Source organism: Aquila chrysaetos, chromosome 23 (assembly GCF_900496995.4).
Source record: "Aquila chrysaetos chrysaetos chromosome 23, bAquChr1.4, whole genome shotgun sequence".
NCBI classification, from domain to species: Eukaryota; Metazoa; Chordata; class Aves; order Accipitriformes; family Accipitridae; genus Aquila; species Aquila chrysaetos.
In genome coordinates, this window is record NC_044026.1 from 14580307 (window position 1) to 14594898 (window position 14592).

The window sequence follows — 14592 nt, forward strand, 5'->3', positions numbered from 1 at the left end:
GCAGGAAATTCTTACTTGTCAGTGTTATTACAGAGAAAAAAAGGAAATTACTGAATTAATAACTAAATTAATAAATACTATGAACAAATTGTCACATTTTCATAGTCACATGTCAACTCATAATATTGTTTTACATTAATCTAGATAGAGTCACACTTACCTTGATGTTGCCAGAAACATTCAAGTGATGACTGCCGTGCTTCCACATGTATGCAATACCAGGAATGTAAAGTAAACTAGAACTACCTTAGCATGTTAATGTTTAGTGCCAATAGGTCACTGATTAATATAAATATTTTAGAGTATCAATAATGATATTAGGAATTCAAATTATCAAAGGAAAAAATAGGGAATACAGATTCAACATTTCCTTACATAAGATTCAGAAAAAATGTCCTTTACATTTTATAAAAACATGTCTTCTGTATAAACTGATTAACTATGGAATCTCCACAAAATTTACATGGATTATATAAAAAAAACACTTTAATACTAAAATATATCATGAAAACAGAATCTTGACCATCAATGTGACAACAATTCTCTATACATATACATTTTATCATGTTCAGAAATCTTATCAAATAAGCTTTCAATTACATAAAAAAATACCTCACAAAAATGTGTCTAAATGTTTGTGAGTTTCAAATGAGTTATAGAGATTTGAATGAGTTATATTTACTCTACAAGCATGTTTAATGTTTTCACTGTGGTTTATGTGCACAGGCACCCTCTTAGAATGTTTTCAAAAAATAGCTTCTTAGTTTGGAAGACCCTAAATTACTTTCTCATTTTCTAAATTGCAGGGAACACACGCTTATATCAATCAATACGTGCAGCATTTTGTGCATTTGATTCTTCCTTTGGAAGTAGCTAATGCATGAGATCAGACTGTTTTTTTAAAGTATTAACATTTGATGGGGTTTCCTTCACATATTTATTATAAAGATATAGAAGTCCTCACTGTTGTCCATCTGAAGTTCAGGTACTCCATCCACATTTGAACATCAATACAAAAAGTTGTCTCAAATAGAGACAGAACACCTAACTATTACTCATAATTTCTGAAGACGTTTATCAAATCAGGACACTCTTCTTGCACTGCCCAAATACCAGCATAAGTATATCATTTCAAAAACCAAACCTCTAAGTCTTACACACAGAGTAGGGACACACTTTTTAAAAGAATGTATTAGAAATCTTAGTTAACACAAAATGTTATTAAAGATATGCTCAGAGTGACGAACAAGCATCAGCTTATTCAGTGAATTACCAAAACTCAGTGAATTACCTAAAAATTGTATCTCTTTTACTTCTCTTACATTGTCTTGTAGCTTTTTGTTCTGTTTGACTATATAGGCTACGATAAAAATTATTTTCTGAGAGCATGCTTTACTAGCTTCGTCAGCTGGGTCAATCCATCAAGCCTGGAGGAAGCAGAATTTGTTGCATTTAGGTAAGAGGAATTCTCTTTCAAAAGGTTCTTGCTAAATTCCAGTTTTGACAATCACATTTCAAGAAAGTCCACTCTTGCCCTCTGACTACAGAATTATATTAAAGTTATCTAAGCTTGTTGGGAGTTCGATGCTATAAAAGTAAGCCATAAGAGAGCAGAACCAGCTATTAAGTGCATTTGTGATTGTAAGACACAATCACAGTGGACCGTGTACTCACTCCATGAAGGGAACAAACCTAATATTGGGAACACTATGAATATACAAATAGCTTCTGATGACACTGTAACTTACGTACTTGTTGCTTCTGATGTTTGAAACAGAAGATGTAGTGACATGACATCCCAAAGCAATGGGATATGGATGGAGTTTGTCAGCTGCATTTGCACAAACACAATTTCTGTGACTTAACAATAGATTTAAAAGAAGAGAAAAAGATAAGATTTACAAAAAATAAATAATGAAGAGCGTAATTCTGATGTCTACAAAAATGTGTTGATAGCAATGGAATTAACACTTCTGTGCCATTGCTGGGAATTTAGGAGTTCCACTGACGTAGAAAATCAGCTACGGCAACTGACATTAGCTGACACAATTATTGGCCAACTAAGAAGACAGGCCTGGGACCAAACCGGCCAGGAAATCTTCTGCATGAAGCTTAGAGATGTAGATGGGGCAATGTAGTGAAGTTTGTATTGGCTTCAGCCATGCAGTCACTATAAGCTAAATTGAGCTTAAATAAAACTCCTTTCTTGTGTAAGCATGAAACTGTGATTTACTTAGCACACTCCAGCTCCTGGGTCACTCCCATGTGTACTAATCTACCTCTGGCCTTTTCTACCAGGAAATCATCTTCAAGTTTTCTGTACTAGTGGAATCACACACACTGGAGGTAGAGGAGGGCTGTCTGGAGGCACAAAGGGAACAGGTATCTGCATGTCTGAATTTAAAATACAGAGTCATTCAAGTACAACAGTTACACTAGTGAAGATAAAAGTTAACATATTGTAGACTATTGTACACTGCCAATATGAAAGAATCTGGCTCATGAGGTCATACACTACTTGCTTGCTTCTATTAATGCTGAATAGAATAGAATAGGACAGAATATAGTTCAGTTGGAAGGGACCTACAATGGTCAGTCAAATCCTAAGCAGTTCATTTACAACATACACTGTTTCAGTGCATTGATGTTTAACTTGCAAACCAGGCACTCGGTGAAGTAGAGAAAGCTAAGGTTCTCAGTAACTTCCAGAAGTACTGAGACTCCTTGTAAACCGAACTCTGATTTATATTAGTGCTTAATATGATCACTTATACAGAGCTATAATTGCATGTGGATATAATTTCTACTAAAAGGAAGTCCAGCCTTTTCAGACAGAGTACTTAAAATGGATGCTTATTGCCAAAAAGGGAGATAGATAAGAGATAGACTATTCTTATCTGCATGATTTGGAATTCTAAGAGGAAGAAAATGTTAAATTGCAAGTGGTCTCGGAAATGCTAAGTCAATTTTACAATTTTGAACTCTGAGTGCGTCTCATTTACTGCAGTACATGTTTCATTTAACTCTGGCTTTCAAAATACCTGATTTATATTTCCAGAATTCATCTCAGGTTTTGCCTTTTCCTTTTTTTCTGTAATAACGCCCTGGTTTCCAAAACGCCTGATTCATATTTCTAGAATTCAACTCTGGTTTTGCCTTTAATAGCTCACACAAGAACACCAAGTTCATATTTGAATATGATAACTTATTTGAAGATTGCTTAAGATTTTTTTCTTCAAAGTGTATAACACCATGACTGATTTTAACTGCATAAAAAACATTGTGCTAGGGCTTTGGGGCTTTGGTTTTATTGTTTTGGTTTGGGTTTTTTTTTGGAGGGAAGGTGATTTGTCAGATTTAATTTTTACTGTTACACAAGCTAAACAGGGATTCAGCATATCAAAGTCTCACCATGAGACAGACAATTCAGGTCATGTCACTGTAAAACAACAATAAACATAAATCCCTCTTCTGTATTTTTCCTGCCAACATAATCCTGAAAAAAGCACTAAAACAGTGTTTATAGCTAGGTTGGAAAGATGTTACTTCTTCTTAAAGCATATCTATGAAGACTAAGAACATAGATAATGAAGAAGAATGGAGCAGTAGCTAGACTGAGTGAGTCAGGTCATTCAAACCATCCCATTTTTTGTAATACTAGAAAAGTCTTTGAATTAGGGTACCTATTTTGCCTAATCCTCCCATTCTGCTGAATTTCCATTATTTCAGGTAAATAACTCCCTAAATAGTTTGGGAATTTTGAAAATTCAACTCAACTGTTGAATAATTTCAACTTCTTATAAAAAATACTATCATTCTACACAGTGCTCAAAGCATGGGTGGGGAGGCAGCAGAATTTAGTACTTCAGTGTGTCACTATATTGAATTTATCAAGGTATGGGAGCACTGCCTTGCACTGGGACAAGTTAGCAATTTTCTCTAGCTCCAGCAGTGTCTTCAGTCATCACCAGGGTGACATATGAGTAGGAACAGAAACTGCTGAGCTGGGCAGAGGCATGATCCTCCCAAACCTTAAAGTGCACAAGAAACTAAACACAGCACTGCAGCACTCCACTTTTTGAATAGCACCCACTACAATGATTAAAAGGAAAAGCTAAATCTTTCTATTTTATTTTCCCAAAAGGATCCTATCCATGGAATATATTTTGATAAATGCAAACTTATACTCAAAGGGAAAATATGACCTTCTAAATAACATCAACAACCCATACTACTGCTGCATGCATTCTTGGGGGTCTAGAAATCTCAGGAAGCGTAATTCCAGAAGTACTTTTATTCAAAGTATAGAGAGGGATAACTAAAAAGTTTGAAAGTCTTGGGACCAGCTGTCTGCTATTTTGCCATCATGCTACTTGAATACAGGGAGAGAGAGATGAGGTACTTATTCCCAGAGCAGCACCACCATCCTCCAAAACGGAGAGGAAATGTGGTTCTTCTATATTCTGGAGTTAGAGATAAATATCGATTGTTCAGTGCACAATCTAAAGGCTTATGTTTTAGCTAGATGCAAGAAGAAAAGATAGCAATGAAGATATTTGTCCCTATCACCCAGTTAAAATGTTTTATAGCCCTGAAGATCACCATGTTACAGCTACTGCAAGTAAAGCCTTTCTTCTGTGTAGGATGCCTGTTTTCTGGTTAACATGAGACTAGAATTTTCAGTTATCTCAGTTATAGCCAACAGGCAACCAGACTTCAGCCTATAAAAGACGGAGAAACCTTGCCTTTATGGTGCCTGCTAAAACCTGGTTTTAAAATTCAAAGGGTGCAGTGTTGTGTGTCAAAACCAGGTCTTTTCAAATCATAAGACTTTTACTAAGTTATAGGATGATCACAGATTCCATTAAACATAATTAAAATTATATTATATCAGAAGGCAGTAAAAGAAACCCATATAGTTTATGTTCTACTACCTTGACAATATGGCATGGCTGTATAGATATTTCTTGAGGCCAAACTCAGTGAAGGATAGTCAGGTAAAGTAAGTGGTCCCTAACAATTTTCATTTTCCCTCATCTATGAAGATGCATTTCCAAAATCCAGGCTTTCTTAAACATATGTAACTACCATTATTGATTCGTTCCCAGGATCTCAAACTGGGATTTGTTCCCGCAGTTAAACCTTGGGAAGCTGATGCTAGCAGTGGCAGCAGCAGCACTTACCTCCTGCCGAGAGCGGTGTGAGGGTCGCCAGGTCCCCAGGAGATGTCTGAGGGGGTCTCTGGGCCCCCAGCACCCTTGGGCTGCTGGTGGGGGAGGTACCAGCCAGTAGGAGACGGGTCTTGCGAGATGGTCTGGTGAGAGTGGGACCGTGCTGGTGGTCCCTGGGGCCGGTTCAAACCACGGGAAGCTGCATAAAACCGGCCTTTGGGGATCGCCAGCTGCCAGGAGCGCTGCGAACAGGGACGGTGCGGGTTGGGAGCAGCATGGGCAGTTCGTGTGGCAGTTCGTGCGGCGAAGGCAGGGCGCACGGGTAGTGCTGCCCGCTCTGCCGGTGATCGGGCTGCTGCCTGCTCTGCAGGGACTCATCTGACCAAGTGAGGCTACAGCCTCTTTGCCAACGAGCTGGCCAGACTTACAGGGAGAGCTTTAAACTAGATTTAGCAGGGGAAGGGGATGGAGTTTGGGATACCAGAGAAGAGCCAGGGGCTGCTGATATATTAGGAACCAACAGGGAAACACCTATGAAATGCCCCAAAGGAATTAGGGTATTTTTCTCTAAAAAGGTGACATGGTCGATAGCCCAACTGAAGAGTCTCTATACCAATGCGTGCAGCATGGGTAACAAACAAAAGGAGCTAGAAGGCACTGTGCAGCTAGAAAGCTACGAACTAATCACTGTCACTGAAATGTGGTGGGACAAATCACACGGCTGGAGCACTGCAGTCAATGGCTGTAAACTGTTCAGAAGGGACACGCAAGGAAGGAGAGGTAGTGGTGAGGGGTTGCCCTCTATATAAAAAAATGGATTGACTGTACACAGCCATCTTTGGAAAACAGCGATGAACAGGTTGAGAGCTTACGGATGAAAATTAGAGGCCAAGCCAAGACAGAAACCTTGTGGTTGGTGTTTACTACAGGCCCCCCAACCAAGGGGAAGATGTCGATGAAGCGTTCTTACTTCAGCTATGGGAAGCATCACACTCGCAGGCTCTGGTCCTGCTGGGGGGTTTCAATCCCCCTGACATTTTTTATTAAATCTAATGCTGACAGAGGAATATGTATAATGTTAAGAAGATGCAGCTCTTGTTCTGTTTGAAAGACAGAAGTACTAATTTCTCTCAATATTATAATTCATGATTATGGATTAGTTCCTTGTATTTAGGAAGATAATTTTACATTACTCCTTGAAACCCCTTGACTCCATATTACCTGCAACATAAATTCCATCAGTGTATATACCCTGTTTTGTCTATATTACCTCTACATCTTCTGCCCTAAAAAACAATTTGCACACAGAAATAATAAATACAGATAAATAGTAACATTTTCCCTCTTTTTACCATTACCAACTGTTTAGAAACTGGTGAGTACTCACTTCTTGATTAATTTTCTTTCTTTTTTCACATGGAATCAAGAAAATTTTAATAAGAAAAAATACAAGTTCTCAAAACTTATGAAATCACTAAGCCAAAAGCAAATATGAGCTGATGACAAATTTAACATAAACCAGCACTAACATCATTATAAATATCCAGTCTTTTTTGTCTAAGGTGAAGGCAGCTGTCAAAAAGAATGTAGCCTAGCCCAGTTTCCATAAAACATTGAACAGAATTCAAAATCTACCAGCAAGAATGTTCTGTTTTAAAAACAAAACTGGTCCAAGGACCTATGATCGATCAGTAGATAAATTAAGCAATCAAATATTTCTGTGCAATTGGTGATGAAGGAAAGAGTCACTTACCTAAAACCCCCAGCCTGTAATTGAGAGTGACAACAATGACATTTCCATAACTTGCGAGAATGCTGCCATCAATCATGTTGCCAGTACCCTCCATGTAAGATCCACCATGGATGTAGACCATAACGGGCTTCTTGCTGTTCTGATCATGAATGTCTGAAAAAAGTCAAGTAAGGAAAACATAATAAAGTAATAAAAAATAAGGAAATATGGCAATTTATAACAGTGCTAAAAATATTCTTAATTATTTCCTATGTTTTCAATGTCATCACCACCACTTTAATCAGCTAGCTTACACATTTCAGGATCATCCTACAAGGCTAATATTTATAGTTTGAATATTCCTTTTGGTTACTTCAAATACTATTTCCTCTGAAATATTCTCAGAACACTTGAAATGCTTTCAATATTACAAGGAATTTAATTTGAATATAAACATCTAAAAGCCTGAAGAGAAAAATCCAATTATGGAATAATCTTGTCTTTTTTTAGAATATTCTGATTCAAGTATAGGCCAATTTAGAAATATCTGTACATCTAATAATAAAATTACAATAATGATCCATACTTTCCCATTCCTCACTGAGACTTAATTGTTGAAATTATATTCCCAATAGTTCAGTAAGAGATAATATCACAAAATCAAATTGTTCTGATAGAAGTAAACATAGTAAACTGTCCCTTCTTTCAAAGAGCTTAGGAATTAAGAAACAAAGAGAATTTATGTGAACTCATGGCCCAGATTTTTTGTATTTAAATCAAATGATGTCTTTTGTGTTGTACTTTTCCTTGTCATGGTAGCTAAGGCTTAAAGAACAGCCTTGAATTAATGCTCCTTAATGGTATGGCTGATCTTTTGTATACACAGAAAAGCTCTTGACTACTTTCAAACAGGTAAATAGTTGGGTCTTTATTTCTAAAAGAAAGTTAAATGAAGTTGACAGTAATATTTTCATACTTCAGAGTGAGTTATAAAGATGCACTAATCAATGATTTGGGGTATATTTCGGACCGTATTAATCTCTCTTCCTCTAATAACCAAAAAGTTAGGCTCCTGATCCCAGAGTTGGTTCAGACTACCTCAGTTAGGAACTTATGTTCTCTACAGAAACAGTGGGAACAGGGGCTAAGCTCCTTTAAAAAGCAGAGGGCAATTCAGCAAGCTGCCGTTAGATATACACACCTTTTACAAATAATTCAGTGTATCTGCACGTGGAATAGGAGCACTTCTTTCAATCATATAGTACAACACCCAAGGGAGAGCAGAATCTCTGACTATTCGATCAGGATTAAACAAACAAAAAAAAGCAATGTTCTCTTTTGGGTAGGATAGGCATATATTGAACAGTGGAAAAGGGGAAGTGGAGGAAGAAAAATCTGAGCTAAATACCTAGAAGTAGGGCACCTGGGTTTGAAAGCTTTCCAAAACTCTTCCTTCTCCTCAGGTTTGTTAGGAAATACTCAAAGATACCCAAAACATGATCAGCAATGAGGTACCACATATATAATATTATTTTGTATATGTGGAACTAAGCTCAGCATACTTAAAGGTAAATTTTGACTGGTTATATTCGTATGGCCTACTTTTACTTTACTCATGTGTATGCACTACCCTAAATATAAAAAATTGTCAGGTGAGTGCAAGGAATATATGTCCAGGCTCCAATGTACACCTGTTTAGTTGTCAGAGTTTAAGGCTTGTCATAGAATCTGCCTTATTTACATAAAAAGATATATACTTTACATATTGTATTTTATGTGTTTTACTTGAGCAGCAGAACAAACGTTTTTGTGATAAGACCTTTTTAATTGTTGTGACTATAAGAGTAATGCAGCCATTAAACAGATCATATAAAGCAATGAGGTGCATTCTAGTGGATGTATTTTTTTTTTATTCTCAGCATTTTCAGCAAAGTACATGAAAGTGTTTCTTCTGTGAAGGCACAGCTAAGCCCTCAAAAAATGAAAGCAACAATTATTTAACACAATTATTTGTGTTACTGAATTACCTTTCCCTTCTCTCTCCAAAGTCTCATGGCATGATTTGTTGTATTTAATCTTTCCTTATTACATAGTTCTACCTCAGGGTTGAATCTTTCACTGCTGAAGTCAATGGGAGGTTTCCTCTTCCCCTTCAATGGGAACATGATTAGCTTCAACATAAAGGAAATGAGCTCCATGCTTTATGTGCGTACATCTAAAATGGATGCCCTCGTTAATCATGAAACCCTAACATTTTACAATTTTTTAAGAAGCCTGAATAATCATGTATTCAATATCTATCTTAAATTTTTAAAGCAATTTTGGTTTTGCTTGTTACTTATCTTTTGCTTTAAAATTAACTACAGAATTTGGTATAGAAAATGATGATGCCATTATTTAAAAAAAAGCATATATTGCACAGAAATAGGAAGGTGACATTTGGAAAATAACAGAGTAATTTTGGAGTATTCCGCACAGCATTTTTGTGTTATAAGAAATAGTGTAATTCAGCAATGAATGTGGTACAGTTGAGGGCAACCAGTGTGAATCAAAGACCAGAGATTTTTATTATGGTATTTTATATATAGATAGAGTAGCTACAATTGAGCTGAACTCCTAGGAAAAGAGGAGACAGTGTCCTCGCTGCAGTATACGTGATTCTAAGGGGAACAGAGAGGACAAATTTTTCAAAGTTATTTGAACTGATGTCAGATAGAAGAAAACAGGAAAAAAGACATGGAATAGCACTTTGGATTGGCCAAGCATGAGAGGATTAAGAAACACATTGCTTCAAAAACAGACCAATAAACTACCCAAGGTTGTTATCTTCTCAATTAATTTGAAAATATTTTTCTTATTTTGGTAAATATTTAAAGTAAAATAAACTGTCAATGTCACTTTAATGAAAAGGAAGGGTGAGAATAGAGGAAGATTTCATGACTTCTTTCTATTTCAGTGCATCCTAAATAGCTTTGCTGTGCCAAGGCAAGAAAAAAGTATTTCCTTGTAAAAATTTTTTGGGGTACTTCACTGTGAACTTTAACATTTCCTTTCAGGGAATCCAATCCAACTCTGAAAGAAGTCAATGAAAATGATTGTCATTGATTTCAGTGGGAATGTGGTCAGAGTCAGAACGAATGTATCTCAGAGGCTAGCTGATTACAGGAAAAAAAAAATAAAGCAACATCAACAGCTTCCTTTATTTTTGTGTCCTGAAATAAACCACATCCTGTGAGAAAAAAATAAATAAGTAAATAAAAATAGCAAAGACAAAGCACAATTCAACTGCATCAATGTACAGCATGTGCACTGGGGAAACAGTGGAAATGAAAGGAAGGATATATGTGAGTTTTTTCATGAATTTCAAACAGGTGAATTTACAAAATGTGTAGGATGGAAAAGAGCACATGCATGTTTTTAAATTCCGTTTTCTCAACCTAAGAAAGAATAGGGGGAAAAAGTATGTGGTTTCAAATAATATTTATGTTACTCACTTCACACACATTTAGGAATAACCTTTACAGCTATGTCACAGAGGAACTGCAGTCATCTATATGCTAATTTGGATTTTAAAAAGAAAAACAATGAAAGTAATTTCTAAAGAAGAAAATAAAGAAGCACACTGAAGTGTGCTTCTGCAAATAAGGGACTAAAAATCATGTTGAAATAATAGCAATAACAATAACAATTATTATTATAATAAAAATTAAAAAGTTTATGTTCATGCATCAGGGTTGAGCTTTGAAAAAACAAAAAATACCTTCATCTTCACCACGATCATTACTGGTTATATCATCTGCGCTTTTCTTTGTGTTGGCTCCTGGGATCATAGTGAGGAGGAGAATAAAGGGAAAAAAGAGAATTCAAAAACAGCAGGTTCTCAAAAATAAAAAAAAACCACTAGTACAAAAAAAATGTAACAAAAATGTCAAAATCTGTTACATTGGAAATTGAAAAACAAAAAAGATGCAAACTGCACATAAACATAAAATGTCAAGAAGAACAAATTGAAAATATTTGAAAAAATGTATCGTATTCTGTGACAATGCAGTTACTTCAGTTAAAAGTGATTTCTGCAAAAACAAAATTAATGTGCTATTGAAAAAGAATAATATAAACAAAAAAAGTATATTAAAAAAATTACCAAATTATGTTTCTACACAAGAAATGCAATTTATTTCATTCTGTTCTGCAACCTTGAAGAACTAATGCCTTCAGTCACTATTTTCAATGACTTAACATTTTATTCATCCTCATTAGGATTTATGAAGAATTAGCCACAACCTGAATTTTAAATGGAACCAATGCAAATAAAATTATCATTGAGTCTTACACAACTTGAATGGACCAAGACAAACCATAAAGACCTCCTTAAAATTTAAACTTGCTTCCAATATGAGCAAAAAGATACTTAAAATAACAGACTGTAAACAAAGGTGAAACAGAGTTGAGTCAATCCCAGACAAGAAATTGGTCCAAAAGTAGCCTTGGTTCCTATTATACCACATTTCACGCTCTTTAGAAAAACCTAGAAATTTACTGAAAACAGTTACTTACCATGATAAAGAACTTGCACTTATTTATTAGAAGTTTTAGTAAAGAATATATTTAATTTGTATTCAGTATGCTTTCTCAAAATACTTCTGAGGTGTACACATGCACAGACACACACACATACACACACATGTCCATACATGCCATAGCCTGTGCTTATGGGAGCAAGAGGAAATAAACATAGTTTTCCCCACCCCTCTCCTTGGGCAATACTTGTTTTCCAACTGAAAAAAAAAAATGACACCAAGTTATCCTTGCAACCAACGTTTCATCATATTGTGCTTGCTCCTGTAGCGAGTAGCCCTCTGTAATGTAAAAGGTTACTTGATAAAAGAGTGAAACACGAATAGGAAACTCAATTTCTAATTTAGTTCAGAAATGAAATATGGCTACTAAACAAATAAAATGGTCTAAGTCACCAGACGTAACAATTTTTTTCCTGAATTCTCTTTATTTGGAAGTGTCTTTGTAAGACATACTGAAAAAGAACGCTATACTTTTTTTAACTTATTTATGTATGAGTTTGCATATGAAGTCTGAATATGTCACAGAGACATCATATTTAGCTAAAATAAAATAATTATTTTATTACTTTCTTTTATTCTACTATTTAAAATGTCCCTCTATCTCTGAAAATTTAAGGTTTCAAGTAAACCTCAGTCCATGATTGTAAGACAGAATGTGGTTAATTGTTCCTAAAGTGCTTAAGATTTGTTAATACAGTTTAGGGTTCTGTGCATTGGTTTGCTTGTCTTCTTGATACAGACAGAATACAGATTTTCTATAGAAATTTTCTGGAAACATCACCATTTTATATGTAGTGACAGTGATTAGTGAGTCAAAATGTGAAAAGCAGTGGCCGAGACTCCACCTCCACACAAAGCCTGCATCTTCAATGAAGTTGTACACAAATTATTGTGTTATGTAGTACACAAGTGCATTCAGTTATACAATTATATGTATTCAGTACGTAATTAACTAGGTAAAATATCACTGTCAGTGAAATACAGATGCTCTCTAATCTATCAATTTCTTTGAGAAATGTTAGATGCAGGCTCTAAGTCTCAATCACCATCCAAGTTTTGCCCTTTTTTTAAAATACTTTTCCAAATTAGCTGTAGCCTAATAAAAGTTGAATCCTTTCTCAAGTGCTACCCAAATAAAATTAGTTTTGTATTTAGATAAACCAAGTACTCCACCTATAAACTGCCCTTAAACTGTTTCGGATTCATGTAAAAAACTAATGAGAAATAATTACTCATAGATAATAAATCCACCTAGACACAAGTTTGAAAGCACGTAACAGAAGAAATGTTGATCTTATTTCACCCAGTGAGGTAGTTTTCTAATTGTTTGATTAAAAAAATATGATAATCATATACAAAATATAAAATCAACTACCACATAATATTCCTATGAATTAAAAAATAACAAAATCAGTGTGACCCTATATATATAGTGCCTGTAGACAAAAACTGTATGTGCAATTATTTAGACTGTAATCCATATTTAAAGTAATTTGAGTGAAAGAAGTAGATGTGTCCCAAAGCATTTTAGTTCAGCTACTACCCCTCCCAAAATCATCAATATATATATATCAGTAACATATTGCAAGGATTTTCTCTCTAATATGCTTCCTGAAGTGACTCTGGTTCAGTGTGCTTCAGAAAGAACAACACAAGTGTCATGAGAATTTAGAAACTGTCACCACACCTTGGTACTAGATGTGATGAGACACAAATAACACGTAACACAGGTATGTGACATAAGGTTATCTGCAATATTTGAAACATTCTTTATTTCTTTTTTAATTCTTCACAGCTTGAAGAAATCATGGAGTAACCAATTTTCAGAACAACTTAATATAATTCTAAAGTGTATTTAATGACAATGTGAGTGGGAATGCTGTTTCTCCTATGTGCTGTGGAACAATTTTTCATTTTTCTATTGGTAACTGAAATACATTTTTATAACTGAGTTCTTCGGTTTAAGGGGGTTTTAAATTCATTTTGAGATCTGATAAAATGGATTATATCAACGAGTTCTTAAACGGGGTTTCTGTGTTCCTGCCACATTGGATTTTTTTTCATACTGTGGGTACTAGCCATATAATCATAGAATCATAAAATCACTTAGGTTGGAAAAGACCTTTAAGATCATCGAGTCCAACTGTTAACCCAAGACTGCCAAGTCCACCACTAAACCATGGCACTAAGTGCCACCTCTACATGTCTTTTGAACACCTCCAGGGATGGTGACTCAAGCACTTCCCTGGGCAGCCTGTTCCAATGCTTGATAACCTTTTTGGTGAAGAAATTATTTCTAATATCCAATCTAAACCTCCCCTGGTGCAACCTGAGGCTATTTCCTCTCTTCCTATCACTTGCTACTTGGGAGAAGAGACCAGCACCCACCTCCCTACACCCTCCTTTCAGGTAGCTGTAGAGAGCGATAAGGTCTCCCCTCAGCCTCCTTTTCTCCAGACCAAACAGCCCCAGTTCCCTCAGCCGCTCCTCATCGGACTTGTGCTCTAGACCCACTGTACGCACATCCTCTGGCTCACATTTCCTTTGATAATGAATAAAAATCTCATTCAGAAACAGATTTTCTGTGGTTGCAAGTCTTGCCAGATGTATTCACAATTTATGCTACATCTTCCTCCATTCAGATAATATGTATCGTATATATGCAATGTAGTCAGCTCCCATGCATGCAGTTTACCAGTGCTTGCACTTTAGGTATCCATTCTGAAGCCTCTAACGGCAGCAAAAAATTATCAACTACTGCTTAAGCTGATGCCATTTCTTTGCATTTTATATGTAATTGCTCCATCTGTCACACAGTGTACCTTTTGACCCCATTTAATTTTGGGAAAGCGCTCAGTTTTCAGAAATCACACAGCACATTATTAGTTGTATGACCTCCCAGTTTCACATAGAGCATGCTCAACCTTCTGGAAACTTCCAGCTTAAACCAGATTAATACAGGATTTAATAGTCATTCTCTCAGTGATATGTCTTATTTATACAGCCATTTCAATAGATCTCTAAAGCTCTTGGTTTCCCATCCCATGAGAACTATTACAATTTTACAATCAGCTCAAGTCAACAGTTCATTACAGTCTCGAGGGAGTAT

At 35.7% G+C, this 14592-nt stretch overlaps 1 protein-coding gene across 9 annotated transcripts in view; it reads right to left on the reverse strand.

The window, feature by feature from the left end:
• The window catches only part of NLGN4X (neuroligin 4 X-linked), a 192275-nt gene that overhangs the window by 75387 nt on the left and 102296 nt on the right, over nucleotides 1-14592 (reverse strand). For 8 of the 9 annotated variants that reach the window (XM_029998984.2, XM_041119514.1, XM_041119513.1 and 5 more), the window contains 2 exons: nucleotides 10664-10723; nucleotides 6925-7077 (listed from right to left, as the gene is read on the reverse strand). In XM_029998984.2, coding sequence (XP_029854844.1) covers nucleotides 6925-7077; nucleotides 10664-10723 — 213 coding nt within the window. The remainder of the gene's footprint in view (nucleotides 1-6924; nucleotides 7078-10663; nucleotides 10724-14592) is intronic. The other variant, XM_041119516.1, reaches the window with a different exon arrangement.